The sequence below is a fragment of the Blennius ocellaris genome (genome assembly GCF_963422515.1).
Source record: "Blennius ocellaris genome assembly, chromosome: 13".
Classification (NCBI taxonomy): Eukaryota; Metazoa; Chordata; class Actinopteri; order Blenniiformes; family Blenniidae; genus Blennius; species Blennius ocellaris.
In genome coordinates this window covers 15574156-15595308 of record NC_137662.1, presented here as the reverse complement: position 1 = coordinate 15595308, position 21153 = coordinate 15574156, and the positions used below count along the sequence as shown (strand labels likewise).

Here is a 21153-nt window from a genome sequence, read left to right as displayed (position 1 = left end):
TTTCTGTGCCAGTGAACCAGTCCCAAATGAGTCCTTCACTGGGAGTTCAACTTCTGGTCACTAATTCTCTCAAGGAGAAACTGGGAGCATGTGTATCTGAGCGTGCATGTGTGTTTGCATGACTGCACGGCTGTGCGCTTACACACCCATAGATATGTCAGAAAACAGAGCGATCGATTTTATCTTGTTTTTTGGGCTTTTGTCACAAAAAGTAACGACTGATATTACCTAATAAGTGATCAATACACGACACCTTCGTGGATGAACCTCATGTACAGGCGATAAACTGCACTTCCGAACAAACTGAAACTTTCTGTGTTCACAGTCTTATTAGACAAACAAAACATTTCATTACACCCATTCTCCCTTTCCCTCTCTAGAATCGCTACACTCCCACGTTTTCAGTTTCTTTCCCTGGGCGATGAATAGTTAATGGTCTGTGCTGTCACGCCGTATGGCTGCATAAAAATCACAACCCATGAAGAGGGAGAGGTACACACACCCACAAACACACACAAACGTGGACACAAACACCCTTTGCAGCTGGTGAAGCGAGTGAGATGGCCTTGTGGGGAGCAAAAGTTCTCATGCTGTTTTTCCATTGTCCGGATATGATAACTCCGATGCACGCCACGACACACCCACATGCACGTGCGCTCTCTCGCTCACACAGGCACACAGTTGCACGCACACACACACATTTCATTTTTTTAAGGCCCCAAAAATCTTTGTGTGAGGAAATGAAAAGCTGTAAGCAAATGCAGTGGGGCTATTGTTCCAGCTGTGTGTTTTATATGTTGCGAGGTTACCTGGGGGCAAAGATACCATCATATGGCTGCAAGGTGAACGCACATTAACACAACCCCCCCCCAAAAAAAAAAAACATGGTTGCATGGCAGTGTCATAGTTAGCGCTCTCTACTCAAATCAATAAGTCAAAACTGGCCCGCATGATTGGCTTCAGCCTTGGATTGGATAAAACAGTCGAGAAGACGGATGTGCAAAACCAGACTGGGAAACAAGGAGGGTGCAGACAGTCTGTTTTGCTGAGAACCTGGGGACGTTGCCATCAGTGAGCTGATTAGATGTCTGACTTCAACATGTGTTGTGAAATTGCAGCTGACCACGAAGCGTTGGGAAAAGTTCACATTTTATTTTGGTAGAAACAAAATCTCAATGTAAAAAAACCAAACCTAAACATAAAAATATAAAAGTCGATCAAGCTGCTTTAGTGAAAGCAAAAGTAAATTTGCTCAGACTTTGAAATGCACTCATGAAACCCTCTGGAGGACATTTTCACTGGTTATTTCTGCTCTGCGTCAACAACTTCAAAGATTTCTCTTGAATGAAGCCAAATAAAGGAGAATATCACTTTTATCTGGTTCACTTTCAGCTGTGTTGCAACTGGTTCTCATTGTAAAAACATTACTTAACATTAATAGACATTAATGGAGGTATTTCTTTTGACAGATTAATCTTTTACAGCATTTTCATCAGTCTTATGTGAATGAACTGAAATACACTCATGCGTAACGGAAAATATTTTCTTTTCTTTGTGGTTTTAACTTGTCCATTTTAATTACAACTGATATTTATTTAAATAAGTAGATTTTTCTTCTCTCTCAAATTTAAACCGAAATAGAACTTGCTGACTGTCCTTAGACCTGTTTTGGTACTTGCACGCTCTATAGGCAAACCTTTTCTCAAGCGCCAAAGCAGCATGGAGGAGTCAGGTCACCAGTTCATCACAGGTCAAACACACAAAATCACACTGACCCCTTCAGGAAGGAGTCACCAGTCAAATTCAAATCCATATGGGCCCCACATGTATTAAACAGTACAAGAGTGGCGTCTTGTTCAAATGCAGATTATTGCGTGAAAATCTTACCTGAGCAGCTGAATTCATGTTTCTGTACTTCTGCCACGTTAAGTCCTCTGAGCTCTGAAGGTGCAGTACACTGAGTGAAAAGACCAATTGTGGGCCGCTGTCTGAGCCACTGGGCCATCCAGGAGAGATGACAGTCGCAGTTCAGATTGTTGGAGTGAAGACGGCTAATTAATGAAAAACATATAAAAAAAAACACAATATTCATGCTTTTAGCAAGCTTTACTTTTGCAATCTAAAAAAAAAAAAAAAACAGCAGTTGAAAACATAAATAGAAGAGCTTCTTGCAACTCATCACATCGAGTCCTTGTGGCAAAATACCCAAAATGATATGCTCTGGGGATAATTGTAAACGGTGCATTCTAAAAACACCAAATAGGCCTTTTCCAAAAGCAAACACCAAACACTGCATTCCTTCAAATCTGTGTCTGTCCAGAATAACTCTGACTGTGGTGGACCTCGAGAGCATGTATACTCACTTGCACACCCATGCGCACAGACGCACGGTTTACACACAAACAGAAATGCAGAGCATGATAACCCCACTGGGAGCGAGGAAGCCCAAAAATGTCACCACAAATGCAGTGGAGTCACGGCTCAAAGTTTCAACAGACATAATTGTTTTAATTTGTGCGTGATTTCAGATTTAGTAATCACGCTCAATGCAGAATAAACACTAGGCTTCTGGGTCTATTCTTGTGTATCTGGACCAGTTGTTGTCTTTAGATTGAGAGGATAATTGCCCCTGGCATTGCTACAGACCCTCCTGGGGTACTCTGTGGTTATGGCTGCTACTCAACATTGCCTGGAATGACACAACCTGTCTGCTCCCATCGAGATCACAGGACACGGCTACAACTTTGCCTGCGTGTGGGACCTGAGGACGGCTTTTTATTTTTACGAATAGCCCTTGAAAGGTAAGGAGTGTGTTGAGTGGCGGTTGTGACTTACAAAGTTCGGAGTTTGGGCATGTGGTTGAAGCTGGAGACAGGGATGCTGCTGATGTTGTTGTTGTTTAGTGTGCTATGAAAAGAAAAGAAGGACAAGCCACACTGTCAGTGCAAGTGAGAAAAAAAAAGAAAGTCGTTTGAAAAATCACAGCACTTCAAAAAGAGTTTTGTTGCATCGGTCCTCTTTTGTTCCATCTCTTTAAATCTATACCCCCTCGCTTTCCTCGTCTCTCTGTGCGCCCCACTGGGAATATAACACCTCATTCCACACAGATGGGAAGCCCTCACACCTCCCACGCATGCATACAGTCGTGCATGCAAATATGTGTACGCACACACACACACACACACACACACACACACACACACACACACACACACACACACACACACACACACACACACACACACACACACACACACACACACACACACACACACACACACACACACACACACACACACACACACACACACACAGGCCTGATCACCAGCAACCTCTACTTGTTCGAGAGACATGCACGCACATACACTTGCATGGAACTGTGGGCATCAGCTGCAGCAGGAGAATCGGGTCATTTCAATCAGCCTAATAACCCTTTACCATATTTCAACCTGCTCCCCCTTTGAACACAAGCTGTCCTCCTCCCCCATAAAAACCCATACATACAGACGGCTTCAAAACAACCCCCTATCCCCTCTTACACCATTATGACAACCCTATCACGGCATGAATTTATCCACGCCATGAAAGCAGCCTTTAATGTTCTTTTTTAGGTCTCACCACCCCTGAAACCCCCCACAAAACACACATGCACAGCAGTCTTTCAGCATCAGAATAACAAGGCTGTCAAAGCGTCTTTGTCTGCCCACCATGCACTGCTTGTGCACATTGTTTCAGGTGGAAAACGCTAACAGAGGCCTGTGATTATGAATTTTTTGACAAGAGATGATTAATTGAACGCTTAACAAAAAAAAAATGCTGAATTGATTACCATCTTGAATGGGATATTTTTTTAACAAGATGGAAGGATCCCTCTTGTCAGATGAACTGCCCAGGGCTGGTTGGTGTATAGATGGAGGGGTGGAGCAGTTGTGGGTGGGTGGAGGAGTGTTAATGTGATGTGAAGGGGGGTGCAACTGTCAACTCTGACTTAATGGAGCTTGGTTTCAATGAGGCAGGCCCCCCCTCATGAGGCCTGTGGGGGTATTCGGTACGATAAGAAAGGGCAGTTCCATGTATATTAGTTATGGTTATTAGCAAGGTAAAACAATGTCTTCATTTAACTGAGTGCTTGCATTATATCAGACAGATACTCACAGCACTTCCAATCCTCTCAGAGCTCTGAAGGCTCCATCCTCAATGCAGCTGATGTGGTTTTTATCCAGCTGGCTGCAGATCATACAGTGATAGAGATAGAGATAGAGATAGAGATAGAGATAGAGATAGAGATAGAGATAGAGATAGAGATAGAGATAGAGAGATAGAGAGAGATAGAGAGAGAGAGATAGAGAGAGAGAGAGAGAGAGAGAGAGAGAGAGAGAGAGAGAGAGAGAGAGAGAGAGAGAGAGAGAGAGAGAGAATTCATTAGAAAACACATGTACACAGCCATTCTTTCCTCCCCAGTGGTTGTAATCATTGATACAGTAAGTAGTACACTGATGGACCATGGGAGATCGATCCTGGTTTACTCATCTCAGCTCTTGGAACAACAAGCTGCACTTTGGGACTATACTGATTATCTGTTTACACCTCATAAATATATATATATAAATGCTGAAGATGTAAATCAATGCAGCCATCCTTGGCATTTGTGTGTGAGCTGGTTCAGATTGGACGATCCATTGAGCAGGATTTTACCTGATCAGATAAAATGTTTAACGTTCTGAAATGACACTCAACGGATTGTGAATGAACACCACTCTCTCGTCCACTTACAGCAGCTTTTAATGAAATTTAGTTGGCTGTGGATAATATTGATTCTTCATTGACATCCCATTGTTGATTTCATCCGTCAACGATAACAACATGAAGAATGGCGACACAATTCTCTTGTTACTCATTGCACAGAAATTATCCTCACAACTGACTTTGAAAACTTTTCTCTGATTTCTAAAATAATGACCATTATTTACAAGTTTGTGACAATCATACTGATACATTGAAATGGGCTCTGTCAATATACATTGGTCATTTTGTTGACTTCTGATAACAAATTAAATTTGGTGAGGTACTCACAGATTTTTGATGTCAGTAGCACCTCTGAATGCTTTTCTGGGGATGGACTGGATGAAGTTCTCACTCAGATCTCTGTGGAGACAATAGGTAGGTATTAGTTACAGTTGACTTAGTCTCTGAAAGGCTTCTTTTTTTTTTTTTTTGGAAGGGGGGGTTTCGACAGTGTGTGTGTACAATACAACCCTTGTTTGGAGGCAATATTAACATGTTTCAACAATTTCCTCTGTGAGGCTTTCACTTCCAGTATTGGAGCATGCTTTTCAACCAGCAGAGTTCACACTCTATTCGCTGTCACTGCCCCTTTTACCACACTCAGTGGTGCAGAACGAAAAGCTACGGGCATATTTTTTTACTCTCTCCAATGTGTGCCAACACCCGAGGTGTGGGACTGCATGGAGAACCCCGCTCACAGTGGAGTGGTTATGTTTTTTTTGGTGGCTGTATTATTCAGTGTTCACTCATGCTATAATTTGTCCGCTGTGCCTTGACCATGCTGCAGTGTGAAGGCTCCCACCTCGCCGCCTGCACACACACCAAACAAACAGAGACCACAGAGGGGTCTTCGCTGGTCCTGCAGGGTGGATTCGTTAGGATTCTCCGGCACAACGGACATTATCTTTTGGTATTAGGCTGTGTGTGTCCGTCACTTAACGATGCGTACAAATTAGGCATTGGAGATGTATGTGTGAGTGGAAAGTAAGAGAGCAGAGGGGAGGGTCGAAGAGGAGGGGTTAGGAACAAGAGCGAGCGAAAACACAAGTAGCCATAGTTTTAATTAGCAGCCTTTTCTTTGTCGCTTAAATGGGCCGCTAACCCGATTCAGAAAGGCTTTACCTCTCTTCCACACAGACACACACACAGACGCATACACACACACCATTTTCAGAGAAACTCTGGGGTGCTCCCAGAGAGGCTCCTGCTTTAAAACTTACGCAAGGAGGACTCCCACACTTGGACAGATGTAAACAGAGCACTTATGGCCACCCACAGAGAAGCTAAAGCACAACAGCAGAATCTATAAAACTCCACAACACAACTGTTCTGCATAAGACTTTGATGACTCCTTCTCATTCAACGTTCATGAACGCCACAGCACGAAAGGGTACCAAGCACACAATAAGTATCCACCCTGAAACCCCGTGGGGTAATCATAAAACAAGTTCCCAGGACTGGAACGACCCAAAGTTTTCACAGCATTTCCCCAAATTGGTAATGCTTTCCAAAAAACTTTCCCTGAAATGAATATTGCAGACATTGTTTCAGAGGAATACATTATCGGAGAGCAACACACCACAACAGTTTGTATTGTGCAATGTATCTAATAAATGAGTGGCTTTGTGTGTTTTTGGAACAGCAGATATTAAAAGAGCCCTCTGTGGGCAACTGCAAACACACCGCAATTAAAAATGGAATCTGTGTGTTTGACTTCATGGGAAGATTTACTGAGCAAGACGTATGTTGTAACGAGTTGGGACGCGCCCCTTGTTTACATTTGTGCCCCATTAATAGAGCACTGTGTGTATTTAGTTTGTACATGACGGATAACCATAAAAAGAGCATGCATACATCTTAAATAAACTGCTACGAGGCAAACAGAGTAACAACAAATGAAAACTTGAAAAGTTTATCTTAAAATTACAGTGGAAAATAAAATCGACATTTAAAATTATTTCTGCATTCCTAATGTTATAATTTGATTCTCAACAACATATTCCAATATTTTCCACAATATTTCACTTTATTCTCAACATATTTTCAATGATTTAGATCTTTCTCTCCACTTCTTGAGTTTATTCTCAATATTATTTTCAAAATGCAAATTCCAAACCCTTTAGTATATAAAATAAGACAGTGACATAGCATGGAGTTTAGAGAAGCAAGCTTCTAACCAGATGTTTAAGCATAATGTGGTGTTATAACTAGCAACTAAGCAGTGCAATTATCTAACTTAATCACATGCAGTATTTTTATTTGGACGTTGTTCTGAACAAACACAAAAAAACCCCAGTGTGCATGTACAGATGTGCACGTTTAACACACACGTCACTGGTGTGCGTTCAAAGAGAACATAAATCCTCCGTCTCGAGAATCAATTAATTTTACCATGTGAGATTTCTGAGGGTTTTTAGTTTCGCGGCAGATCTGCATAACATCTGCTTTCACTGACACATGAGGCAACACAGTTTGCCCGCAATTTAGGCAATTACACAACAATAATCTATCTAATCTGTCAGTCTGCCACATTCTACAGGATCATATCCCAAACATCAAACCCACATCGTTTCTGCTAACTAGCGAACATGGGAGCCAGAACAGTTGTGCGTCTTTGTTGTCTTGGCAAAACAGCCCGAGTGCCGAGCTGAAAGCTGAGTCAGCCTGGCGGCTGGGCTATGTCGGTGAGTCTTATCAAAGTGGCTCCATGTGAGAGGAATGCTTTTGGTCTACCTGCCCTTGAACTCTTGTCTAATTACTAATTAGTTCCCTCACCTTCTTCTCACCCTTCAGCAACAAACACATATGAAGATTTGGGGACGCTGTACTGCAGGCGCACAGATAATGATGTCTCCCTCCGGACATTTGGGACGATCTGCTTTTTCTTCTGTGTGTGTGTGTGTGTGTGTGTGTGTGTGTGTGTGTGTGTGTGTGTGTGTGTGTGTGTGTGTGTGTGTGTGTGTGTGTGTGTGTGTGTGTGTGTGTGTGTGTGTGTGTGTTCATTCCCAGCTTACAATGAGTTTTAACAGATTGCTGTTCTGCAACGGCATCATTTGCGCGCCAGAGGCTACAGTAGGGTAAAGGAAAGGATGAAAGACAGAGGCCGACAGGAGAAGGTGGAAAACAAGTGAAAGCAGAACGGCTCTGACATAATGAAGAGAATGCTATGTCTGTAAGTAGTAAAATAAAAGCTCACGCAGGGAAACTGCGAGCTAAAACCCTCATAATCCCATTACTACGCTATAATGCGATTGGCTGGGATGATGTATAAACTCCCACTGATGGTGTTCGTTGTTTTTGGGAAAGTGGGTATTCAAAAAAAGCCAAATGACAACCATAAATGAGGCTATCTATCATGCCAGAAAAACTGCCTTTATTCCATCACTGGTATCGCTCTTCTGCTTTGCTGTTTCTTTCCTCTGTCACAACTAACACAATAATTACGGTGGTCACGGTTTGGAGTCCATAGTTCTCTGTGTCCTTTAGGATTTATTGATGGATTCAACTCCTACGAGAGCCAGGGCAAAATTTAATTTAGCAATGCAACATTTCTGCCTTAAAACAGGACATCTGTGGGAGACTATGCTGTATTTTGCATAGTTGGTGGTTGCTCCACATAGTACTTTCTAAGCTCAGCTCCAACTGACTTGACAATCCTGATTAGCTTGAAAGCTGTTTCACAGAAGCAAAGGTCACTTTGATTATGATTATGTGAAAACTCTCACCACAAGTCGTGACGTTGGCAACTGCCGTCTCCAACTCAGTCATGATAGTAAATTTAATGTCTTGGCCCTTCAGATAATACCACAACAGTGCATTATTTATGTAGCAACATGGTTAACAACTTAATTGGCATGGTGCAAAAAGACTGTTTCTATTCATTTTCTCTGTTTTTAGTGAAATGAGACACTGGCTAATCCACACTTTCCTAAACATGAGTCTATATTTCATAGAATTTAGATAATCTCTGGATCATTAGATGATGAGGTACAGCAGGGTCAACCAAAATTATAAGAAGCGGGAGCAGTGGTCATAACCTCCAGACATCGCCGCACAGCTCCATTCAGGGCAAAAAAAAAGAAGGATTCATATCAGCCATCAGTGCCCCGTCATTGCCCAGCCTCCTTCCATGCACTCATTATGATCCTGTGGAGAATATCCTGAGGCAGAGCTTCAGCCTCCAGTCCCAGTCCAGGCCTCCAGCCATCTCACAGCATGCTGTAATGATGTCAGAGCCGCAACTTTCTGTCTCCTTATTTCCTGCACACAGCATGCGGACCAGCCGTTTTTTCATCACAGGTGTGTGAACCAGCACTCAAGTGAGAGAGTCTTCAAACAGCGTAGACCTGGTACGGATTTACCTTAATGCACTGCATACCTTGCAAGTGGGCAGTTAGTTCATTAATGTAGCCTGGCTCTCTCTATGTGACGTTGCTCACAGTTCATTCCCATTGTTGGCCTAATGATGAAGTAGCACACATGTTTTCAGGTGTGTCCTGGCTGTATGAACCACAGACTCTAAATCGCTGCGGTCGGGCTCTTAAGGGCTCCACTTATTTAAAAAAAAAAAAAAAAAAAAAGCCCAAACCCTCAAACACAGATATCATTTAATCAGTGTAAAGTACTCTGACAATAAACTTTGCTACCGATATGCCTGTTTACAAGACTCCCTACAGAGTCTATATCTGGAATAATTAGCAATGTTATCAGACATAGCTTAAGGCGCCTGGTCTAGAGATTAGCCACTTTATTGAAGGTAATGTCTGGTTCCTGTCTGATTCACATCATTAGCCTCTGATCTTTATCTCAGTACACAGCACTAATACTGTACTCCAACTCTCATCTTTCGGTATAATGTTAATGACACATCAGCTGTGGGTAACCCCACTATTAGTTCTGTTCTCTTTACTTATGACTGAAAAGAAGAGTTTCTCAGAACATTCAATCGGCTCGAACACTAGAGAGACTGTATTTTCAAGGTAAGCAAAATAAAACAAAAGACACAAACATGCATTCAAAAGCATGCATGAAGATGAATTACAACAATGGATTCTTTCATATCTTTCATATCTCAAGGATTTCATAACATTCGCCTTCAGGCCGAGAACAGCAGGTTACATGGGATCATAAATCAGTTGAAGTCTTAGTATTAAATGTGTTATTGAGGAGAACTAAACAGCTGTTTAGGTATTTATTGTGTTTGCATGATAACGTCTTTTGCTGCTAATGTTCACTCTGACTATTTCTTCTCTCTGGCTATATTTACACACTTTTTATGTTATTAGTATTACTCATAAAGAAAATGATTTGGCAAGAACAACTTTATCGAAACTACGGCTATGGATTTAATCTTTAATAGTGCTGGTAAATGACACATACAAAGCACAAGATATGCCATTGGCTTCTGTGACTTTACAGCTGTCATGTATCTGAAAACCAATAAAAAAAAGTTCCAATTATTCCTTCATTCAAAATAACATGTATACTTTGTTGATCTAGATTGTTTAATCTTTGGATCATACTGTTACAAGCTTATAGATCAGTGAAGCTCAGGAGATACAATATTTTAAACATTGCAGAATCGTATTCTGTGGAAAAGAGCTTGCTCTGGCCTCTGAGTATTAGATTTCATACCTATAAATAACTGCTGCTCCTAAAAAGAATCTGTCTCTCAGGTGCTCGTGCATATGTCCCTGTGTAAGTGCATCTATTTTAGTGGGAGTGTATCTAAAACAGTGTTTGTTTTCTTGATTTCTCGACTCGATTGCACGATAAGAAAATGTTAGTCCTGGCCAAATGCTCTTAATTTCATTCTGCCATTTAAAGAGGGAGAAAGACACAGAAAGACAGAGGGACATGTGTCTGATTACTTACTCATTAAGGGAGTTAATGAGGTGTGTGAGAGCTGTTAAAAGAATGGCAGTGTGCTGCCGCTAAACGCTAACTACTTTCTTCCTCCCTACACGGTCAAGGCCCACAAGGGGACACACACACAAACAACCACATACACAAACTGTCGACCTTTAGAAATAAGTTGGCGGGGAATGCATCAACAAACGACTCAAGGTGCAACTGCAAGGAAGAAAGCAATGGACTCAAATAAACAGACCAAACCTAACACGCACTAATTATCATTGTGCACGTTGCGGTGGCTACTGTACATGCTCTGTGTTTTTATAGGTCTAATGAACACCCAAACGTGAAATCAGCACTCAGATCACTTTCACACACTGAATAATACAGAGGCAGCAAATCTCCTTAAATTTGTAAGCAGGGATATAAATGCAAAAGACGGAAAAACTAGGATGTGATTTAGCTCCAATGACTTGATATTACATGGGAACTGATAAATCTCCACAGCAAAAGATTAACAAATAAATCAATAAATAGACAAAAAAAATCCCATCGCCAGCAATTAGAGAGATGCAGCAGTATTCTAGCAATAATCATGAACTTATCCGAGTACAACATATCTGCATTGGATGCTGTTACTTTCTCAGTTGTTTTGTTCATTCATCTTTTTGTCATTTGTCTGTGGGCTCTTTCTATTTCAAGTTTTGAATTACTGTATACCCTAAACTACATCCACATGCAATGGAGCTCTTGAAAATGTTTTTTTAATGACTGATTTTAATGACTAACTCAAACAGACTGAAATAACATTTGCGCACCAACATTTTACTTTTAATGGATAAAATCCATACAACGAAGGAGGCAGTGAGAGGCAGACGTTGCATAGCCACAAATGATGAATATGTAATTAAATAGATTTAAGAAAGTTCAGAAAAGTCATTGTTAAGGACTGTTCAATTGGAATCAGCAAGGCAATAAGGAGAAGTTACCGCTTATGCAGCTCACTGACGCCAAAAAATGAAAAGTAAAGATGGAAAAACAGAAGAAAGATTGATGGTAAAGAGTCATGTGGTAAAACCGTTGGTTAAAGTCATCTTGACCGGGAAAACTAAATAAACAACAGCCCTTAAAAAATCTCTCAGCCCTGCGTATTTTAACATGCATCATTTATGTGTAGACATGCCTTTGGTTCAGCTAAAAGACAATAAACCCTCAGTGTCAGGCAGATGGAAAAACGGGGGAAGGTGTAAAGATGGTGGGATGACATAACAAGATGGGGTGAAAAAGAGTAAAGATCAAAGCTGCAGGGCCTTTGAGTATTTGCCAAAACGCAGGCGTGCACTGTGTCGGTGAGTGTTTGTGTGGCCCGAGGAGAGTGACTGTTTCAGTGTGCGGCTGACTTTTTACCCTGATGTACACTCCATTTCTCGACCCTCATCCGTCTCCCTCTACACCTTCGCACATAGCTTTCTGTCTCACTGGAATCATTGTGAAGCACACCTCACAACCGCCTCTCCCCTCACTTTCACTCTTCACCCTGCCACCATTTGCTTTGTACCTCCGCACAGAAATCAGTGCAATCCGGACAAGGGAGCGAGACACCACTGCCACTATTATCATCGTCATCATCGTCGTAATTACCGTGATCATCCAGAAGTCAAAGCACAGTTCTAAAGTTTAAAATCCTTTATTCACGTACACAGAAATTAGTTTGTGTAGACACGCGGTTATAGCACAACAGTCACGTAGAGTGTGTGAGGTGTTTCTGTCGTCCCTTTGTGGTGCAGATGAGAAAAGGAGAGGCTGGATGAAGCGCAGTGGTAGGAAATGCAGCTTTTATAAAAAGAATAGACAGGCTGTTTGAGGAATACTCACACAAAAGCCCAGGAAAGAAAGTCTATTTCGCTCCGTGTCTCACAGAATACTAAATATAGGCAAAAAAAAAAAAATCATAATGAAAAACAAATACGGTACGAATGCAGAATGCAGTATAAGTCAATAGCATCTGTTTGGCTTTGTTGTTTTTGTTGTCTTGTGAGAGCTAACGTCAACACTGGTCCACCAAAACTTATAAAACACCTGGAGAAAATGATTGATGAAAGCTGCCTGTGACTTCACTCGTCCCTCGTTTCTCCACAGTGTCACTTTCTCTATTTATTTCTACAGCCTGGAGGAAATAAGTCATCAAGTTGCATTATCTCACTCCCAACAGACCTCACGGACATCTTACCAGAATGCTCATTTATACATTTAACCCTTCCATGTCTGTGCCGAAAAGAACAAAACAGAGACCATGTGGATGCATCCAGGGAAGGTCTGTGATTTATTATCATGTTAAAAATCACAGCTAACACAACACTCTCCGTCTCTCCTTTTCCTGTCATTTTGATAACACAACCACACATGCACGCCCGCAGACACACGCACACACATCCTCCAGACTGTCTCTTTTCGATGGGACCTAAAGGGGATTTCATGGATGGACTCCGCTCTAATCATCTACAGCTCGCCAACCAACGAGAAACACACAGCGCTGCCAGACTGGAACACTCAACAACCACCAAGAGAAAACACCATGTCAGTGGAACTTATCAAGTCCACATGAGGGCTGAAACACGCGCACACACACACACACACACACACACACACACACACACACACACACACACACACACACACACACACACACACACACACACACACACACACACACACACACACACACACACACACACACACACACACACACACACACAGTTGTATCGAGAATCAAGACAGGCTAGAGGAACTGTTGCTCACATCTCGTCTTTCACTGTAAATGATTCATGGTGTATCTGTAGGCTTAATAGTCCCGTCTGAGCAGTGGGCTGTGTGTGCACGGCTGCCACCCGCGAAGCAAAGGAAAGAGTTAACATGGCAAAGAAAGAACAAGAAAAAAAAAAAAAGGAAAATCTATACTTTCTTCAAGCTCCTGATTTACCCTAATTTCTCCCTGCCATTATATGCACTTTAGTTTCTCAGTGAGTCTATGCCTGAGCGATGGAGCGGGACTGAGCGGCATCGATCATGACAACTGCTCACGGGCACTATCAACAGACGACAGGGTGTGTGATAGCCTCGCTTTGTACGGGGACATAGCCGAGCCCTGTCCATCCATCATGATGTCTACCTGCTGGACAATAGCAGGAAAGTTTGAGAACAACAGAGAGGGAAAGAGGTTGGGCGAGGGAGAACAGACCTCTCAACAGGTCCATTATCACTGCCATTACCTACCGCTACATCAGCCGGCGGGCTCTCTCCTTGCTGGGAATAATGATCTCCATCTCTGAGAATAGCCTGGAAATCATTTTACCAGATTGGAGTAATGTTTTACACTGAGATGGGGCAGGAGTAAAGAGGGTGAGCAGCCATTTACAAAGACAACAACGTCAATCTGGTTGGCCGGTCTTGGTCTCACATGCACGCACTGTGCGGTCCCGCTAAACTAGTTAAAGATGCCTCTTTGTGAAAGGCTGACTACCTAGAAAGTGGAAAGCTGATCCAGGATATCAGATGACAGCTTTTCCTGGAAACGCTGGTCTGAGGTCGGCCTTATTGAACCACTGTGATGACAGATCCACCACACCTAACCACAGGCAGTTGATATCAGATCAGAGGACAACCACTAAGACACACACATTCAGTAGCTATTTCAATCAACAACAAAAACTGAACACTTAACTGAGTCCATGCAAAGACACTTTTAGGGGAAAAGTGCTTATCGGTACAGAGAAAGAGTTGCTGGCCAAAGTGAACCCAAGCATCGATCATATTCTTCCTTCCTCTTTTTCATAAAGTCTTTTTTTTTTTTTCCTCTGGAGCGTTTGAAACTGAATCTTCACAGTCATTACTGTGACCATTCACAGTCACATATCACACATGGAAAATATCAAGAGAGGATAGGAGACCTTTAAACACTCTTTTCTTTGGTCAACTTTTTCAGTTACAATGAAACCAGTAAAAAAAAAAGAACCATGCAACCCTTGTATAATGCTATTTCCAACTACAATAAATCCACAAAATATTTAACTAAAGAACATAAACAAATAATAAAGATGAGAATAATAAAGAAGGTTAAATGTGCATCTTTTCCCAACACACCACATCCGACTCATAGACACCAGCAAGCAATATCCCGCTCAGAGCCTTCACTGGTGCAACATAGAAGCCCAGGTTTGTTGTTCTTGAGGAGCGTGGAAGCTGAGTTGATTTAAACGAGAGCCGAGCCCCTCTTCCTTTTCCGCGACTGAAAATATTCAGGGACAATGCATCATGCTCTGTTCCCAACACCAGCCTGAAGAGGCTGAACTTTTTTCCATCCATAATTCCATAACACAAAAGGAATTTACTCAATATTGCTGGCTCAGCATGGTCGCAGGAGAGGAGAGGAGAGGAGAGGAGAGGAGAGGAGAGGAGAGGAGAGGAGAGGAGAGGAGAGGAGAGGACTAAGCCAGAGGGAAGGTGAGCACAATGGCTACCTTGACATTATGCCCCCTTCTCTCTCCAAATCCCACTGAAATTTAAACTTAAAAACAGCCCAAAGGTACCTGGCTACAATTTTTTTTTTTTTTTAAGTCAAGGACAAAATGTATAAACAGAAAAAGTTATCAGATTGAAAAACCACTTTTCTAAAGATTTATACATTTCCATTTTGTTTTCCGATGACATATGTATATGTTTACATTGTGTTGACAGGCTCTGATTTAAATATGCATTGTGTTGCTGTGAAAAAAAAAAGCCCCAAGGCACGGAGTGGGAGTGAGCTGTTCTGTCGCACAGATAAGAGAAGTGAAGTGATGGAAGAATAAAGACTGCAGACTCCTCCATCAGTCATCTGCAGTGCCTCTTGCTCATCATGATGTATGAGACAGGTGCATTGTGGCTGACATCAAGTCAACAATTCACTCTGAGCATATATCACCTTATCTTAAGGAGGGGGGGGGGGGGGTGTTACTCTCATGCACACAAACACACCCTCCATACGGCGCTTTCACTCCCACACGTTATCTTAAGGCAGCAAGACAGTGGTGTAATCAGCACCGGGTCAGGCCTCTCATCGCCCTGTTTCTGCATGCTGTGATTCACCAAATCTACCATATCGTGCTGGGAGATAGCTGAAGAAAAGGGGAAGCAGTACTCCTCTTGTCAATTTGTCACAGAGTAAAGGTGGAATTAAATCTGTGACTATCTTGCCATCCGTTCCTCTAGTGGAGAAAGCCCACTGTCAGACTGCACCTGTTGATGACACACTTCATAGATTAGCCAGAGAATACATTCATATCATGCTTTAATCTGATTCAGCTTGATTTAATTTGTAAAAAAAAAAGAAGAAAATCCTAATATTTTGGACATGATATTTTTCACAATTTGAGTAGTAATCCAATTTGTTCAACCTGATATTACAACGGAATAGTTTTAACAGCTGGTGTAGTATTTTGGATGCAGTACAATGAATGTATGATAGTTAACAAAGCAATAGAAGCAAATAAACTGGGGAAACCTTTTAGATATAAAAAGGTTTAACAGACCAATACTACTGGCTTTTAGGGTAGAAAACTAAAACTACACACACGAACAGTGGGAGCCAAACAAAAACCAGTACATGGACTACAGTGAAAGAGTTTGTATCAAATTAGTTATTCATCCTGTGTGGTCAAGAGAATTCATGTACCCTGTGTCTCCATCTGTTCAACCAGATTGTGCTGCTCGTCGCAGACACTCTATTACATAAGTAAAGAAGTAAAGGTTAACCACTGGTCAGCTGGTGTGTGTGTGTGTGTGTGTGTGTGTGTGTGTGTGTGTGTGTGTGTGTGTGTGTGTGTGTGTGTGTGTGTGTGTGTGTGTGTGTGTGTGTGTGTGTGTGTGTGTGTGTGTGTGTGTGTGTGTGTCAACAAATGTATTCATGAAGTTATGAATAAATGACTGCAAGGTCTCAAAGAGTATTAAACCCTCGCATGAATTTTACATGAGGCTGTCAGGAGTGCAAACGGCTTAACTCATGAACCAACCATGCACACCTTTATTCTGTAATCTTTATTCAACTTTGGGTGGTGAAGTTGCAACGTGGATGAGCAGTCTCAAAAGTATTGTTTCAAATAAAGGGTGTGTTCTTTCACACTCTGGGGTAAAACAGAACCCGCTCCGGCTGTTACTGTGGCCCATTGAGTCTTAAAAAGTAGATCAAGGTCCACTTCCAAACATATGCTGGTGTGATATGAATAAAATCTGGATGCATCATGGACCAAAGAGTTTCAAATGGACAAAACACAGAAGACGACGGAGTAAATAATCATTTCTTTCCAACTATAATCCAGAAACATACCTAATCCCATTTTCTAATTCTTCTATTGTTGTGTTTATAGCTTCTGTATTCGTGTTTCAATTTCTTAATTGCATTACGTTAATTTGATACTTATCTTTGACTTGATAAATATATATTTTTTAATCTTTAATAATCCACTAGGAGAGCCTATTGAGATGAAGATCTCTTCTGCAAAAGATTACATGTATTAAAATACCACAAACAATTGTGCAATAAATCACAGTCCAGACAAATAAAGCTCAATAGAAAATCAAGACAAAGTGCTCCTCCAGGTTATATATGAAGATATGATTGAGACTGCAGAGAATAAAAACAGCCTCTTCAAAATCTGCCCAAAACCGTAGCCCCCTCCCAAAATAGATCTGTAGCTCACAGTTTCAATGAATAAAAACACTGTACTCGTTTGGAAAAGTATAAAATGCAACGGCATACTTCTGTAGATAACCAGATAAATACAGATATATTAATGACTGGCTTTATTTTTGTAGGTTTGCCTGAATTTTGAGAGCACATTTTTAAGCAACGGGGAGAACTCAGCTAAACATTGCAGAGAGTCAGTGAGTCGAAGCCTCTGAGCGCTTCTTTTCTTTTCTATCAGTGTTCTTCATTAACTTCACAGCACAAGGAGAGTTATTTCACAAGGGCCAACGGCCCAGTGCTTTTCAAATTCAACTTCACTCGGACCGCAACTCAAAACACACCCCTCAACAGTGTGCGTGAGTGTTTGCACGTGTGTCTATCGAATCCTTGTGTCAGGATGGGCTTGCAGTCTAAACCGAGGGTGCAAGGCCAGAAATTGCAGAGGTGCTGGTTGCTAGGATACAAAAAAGGTACCCAGCTGGAATTGTGACTAAGCCTTGAGGGTACTGTGTGTGTGTGTGTGTGTGTGTGTGTGTGTGTGTGTGTGTGTGTGTGTGTGTGTGTGTGTGTGTGTGTGTGTGTGTGCACATTCTTTTAAGCGTGTGTTCTTGATTGTGGGAGCACGGCCGGTAGAGAGAGAAGAGGACAATGGGGTTGGTCCCAGCTGTGCTGTAGAGGGTGGGAGTCGTCCTGAGAAAAAGAGCCTCACAATGGATGTCAGTGACCGATCTGGATGTTTATCCTGCCCTCCACGCCGCACAAGAATACCCTCACACTCCCACACACACAGCCCACATACAGTGCAGGAAAGGCACTGAGTGAGGCAAACGATACAACCGTCATATTGTTACAAAAACAACTATTTAGGAATGCAAAGTACGTCCAGGTCATAGTTCATTGCGGTGTCCATGAAATGTTATCAACACCATGTGAACCCCGTGGCAAACTGTACCAAGGCATCAAGAAAATATATGAGGCGGGTTGTCTTATTTAATGAAAAACAAATGTCTCTTATTAAAACAGATTACTTAAATTAGCACATGTATTTGCTATTGATCATGTTAGTAATACAGTGATTGCATAGTAACTACAATTAATGAGATTCAAATGTGATAAAATTGACCTTACTGCTCCCCTAATGAGGGAAACCAATAATGTATTGATTTTTGTGGAGCCATAACACGGCTACCGACACGTGGACCCCTCAGGACGGCAGTTATACTTTACATGTCTAATTTAGTTGATTCATTGTGACCAGCAAAACTTTTCTACATATTTATATTAAGATTTGTTGCAAATGAAAATTGTTCAGAGTAAAATGTGGATCATATATAGGAGCATATATTGACTGTAATTACACAGAACTACAATTTTTTTCCAACAGCTCTGAAGCGCAAACATTAGCTTGAAAAACTAAACCTGAGCTTGATGCCACAAAGGGAGACGGAAAAGACCGCTCCTTCAAGATTAACTTTCACTGATGGTTTGACAGACAGCCTGCCTGGCTTATTTATTCATTTGGTGCAAGATATCGCTGGCTGGCATTTCTTAAAATATTTTAGAAGCATCACACGTGGCCTTGAGGTGTGTTTGTGTGTTCATTAATGAGTGGCCAGCCTGCAGCAGCAGATGTGATCTGCAATGCTCAGAAGACACAGACGAGGCTAGGCTATGGTTTCAGGATTAATGAAACCTTGCAGAGGTGAGCCCGTAGGCATAAATTATTACCACAGGGGCTGAGCACACACACACACACACACACACACACACACACACACACACACACACACACACACACACACACACACACACACACACACACACACACACACACACACACACACACACACACACACACACACACACACACACACACACACGCACGTACAAATATATTCCAGAATGAAGCGAACAGTCTTTCCTTTTTGCAACAAAGCCCAACACAATGGAAGCTGAAACACATCCATCATCATCCACAAGCATTAGTAGAAATGCTGATCACTCCCCAGGGCTGAGAGTCGTCTGCTGGAGCAATGAATGCATGCCAGTACAGTTAACATACTGTCGCTAACCAGATGAGGCCAATACCTTCAGATAAATTGCTGAAAGAGTGACAGATATGATGGATAAGTGGGAAAACAGTGGCTTTTTTGTTCCCTATCTGTGAACATTGAACAAAGTCAGTTTGCTGGAGTTGAACTAACATGCCACTGTGCTTGCTTGTGTAATCACGTCTCCGGCGGCATGTGTCTTTGTGTGCTCTTGAAAGCAACTTCTGGATCATTTTATTGCCATAAGTTCTGCATGGACGCCGACACATAGCCCGGGGCTGACAGCACGCATACTTTTGGCTTTCCGTGTGTGTGTGTGTGTGTGTGTGTGTGTGTGTGTGTGTGTGTGTGTGTGTGTGTGTGTGTGTGTGTGTGTGTGTGTGCGTGCGTGTGTGTCACAAAGCCGGCCTGGCACTCACTAAAAGACCAACTGCCAGAGCAGGGGGCATGAAATTAAAACTCACCACCCAGGAAAGGGGGGGGGGGGAGTAAAACTTAGAGGGAGGAGGTGGGGAAGGAGGAGTAGGAGAATAAACAAAGAATAATAAAGTTGCAGGGGGAAAACAGGACGCAAGAGGCTGGCAAATGTAAAAGTTACCCAGGTTAAACAGAGAAACAGAAGGAATGTGCAGCAGCAAAGTAAAAATGTGTTCCATATTAATGATGCATACCACAATTCTTCTATCCCATATGTGTTAAAGAGGAAGAAAATAAGAAAAAACAAAAGCAAAAAAACCCACAAGAAAGAGCATCAACTGTTTGGAGGAAAAGTGCTGCTGACCCTCAGAACTGCAAGTCATAGATCATTATATGTGTTGACTTGCCTTGTTGCCAGACATACATTTGGTTTGTGTTTCTTGTGATGGCAATAGATCACCGTTACCGGTCTAGACCAAATCAACACTGAAGCAGTGCACAGATGTGGCACGGACACATGCATATATTCACACACACACACATACATGCACACACAGACAGGCGTCTTTTCTACCATTTTCAACTCTGACCTCTAAAAAGAACGGGAGGCCCCAAGAGCCTATGATGGATATGCCAGACACAGGGAGTGTGTGAGCATGAGTGTGTGTGTGTGTGTGTGTGTGTGTGTGTGTGTGTGTGTGTGTGTGTGTGTGTGTGTGTGTGTGTGTGTGTGTGTGTGTGTGTGTGTGTGTGTGTGTGTGTGTGTGTGTGTGTGCGTGGAACTGCACATTTGTATGCTTACCTGACAATGCTACATCCTGCAGTGGAACTTTACCATTTATTTTCTTTGGTGTATTTCACTGCTCTGTGCAAATATTAAACCTCTCGAACTACACAGCATTCTTGGCACAGAGGTGTTTACAGAGAAAATATCACACTAACACATAAAGGCTGGAATACAGATATACACTTGGCTGGGAACGGCCAAGCGGATGTCCTCACCCCACGGTTTGTATCTCACCCTAGCCATGACCTTTCACCCCCACTCTGTGAGTCAGGATGGGAGGGCCCTGAGCGTGACCAATCCATTAAACTCTTCTGACAAGGATGAGGATGACATCTGAACTCCCAGAGGCAAGGGAGGGAAGGAGAAGAAGATGTCGAACAAGAGGACAGCGAGAAAAGCTGGAAGCACATCGGCTGAGGGGATAAAAGGGAGACGTCGCTGGCTTTACTTTGTTTTGGCTTTGAAATTGAGTAATGGATTCACTTTATTTTAGCTGAGCGCGCCCGGCCACAGTGATTAATTTTTTTTCTTATTAAGCA

General features: G+C 42.2%; 1 protein-coding gene across 1 annotated transcript in view; it reads right to left on the bottom strand.

Moving 5' to 3' along the window:
* slit1a (slit homolog 1a) overlaps positions 1–21153 on the bottom strand; it is a 92983-nt gene that overhangs the window by 35808 nt on the left and 36022 nt on the right. The window contains exons 5-8 of the mRNA XM_080507626.1: positions 5074–5145; positions 4156–4227; positions 2836–2907; positions 1888–2051 (exon numbers count right to left, since the gene is read on the bottom strand). Coding sequence (XP_080363752.1) covers positions 1888–2051; positions 2836–2907; positions 4156–4227; positions 5074–5145 — 380 coding nt within the window. The remainder of the gene's footprint in view (positions 1–1887; positions 2052–2835; positions 2908–4155; positions 4228–5073; positions 5146–21153) is intronic.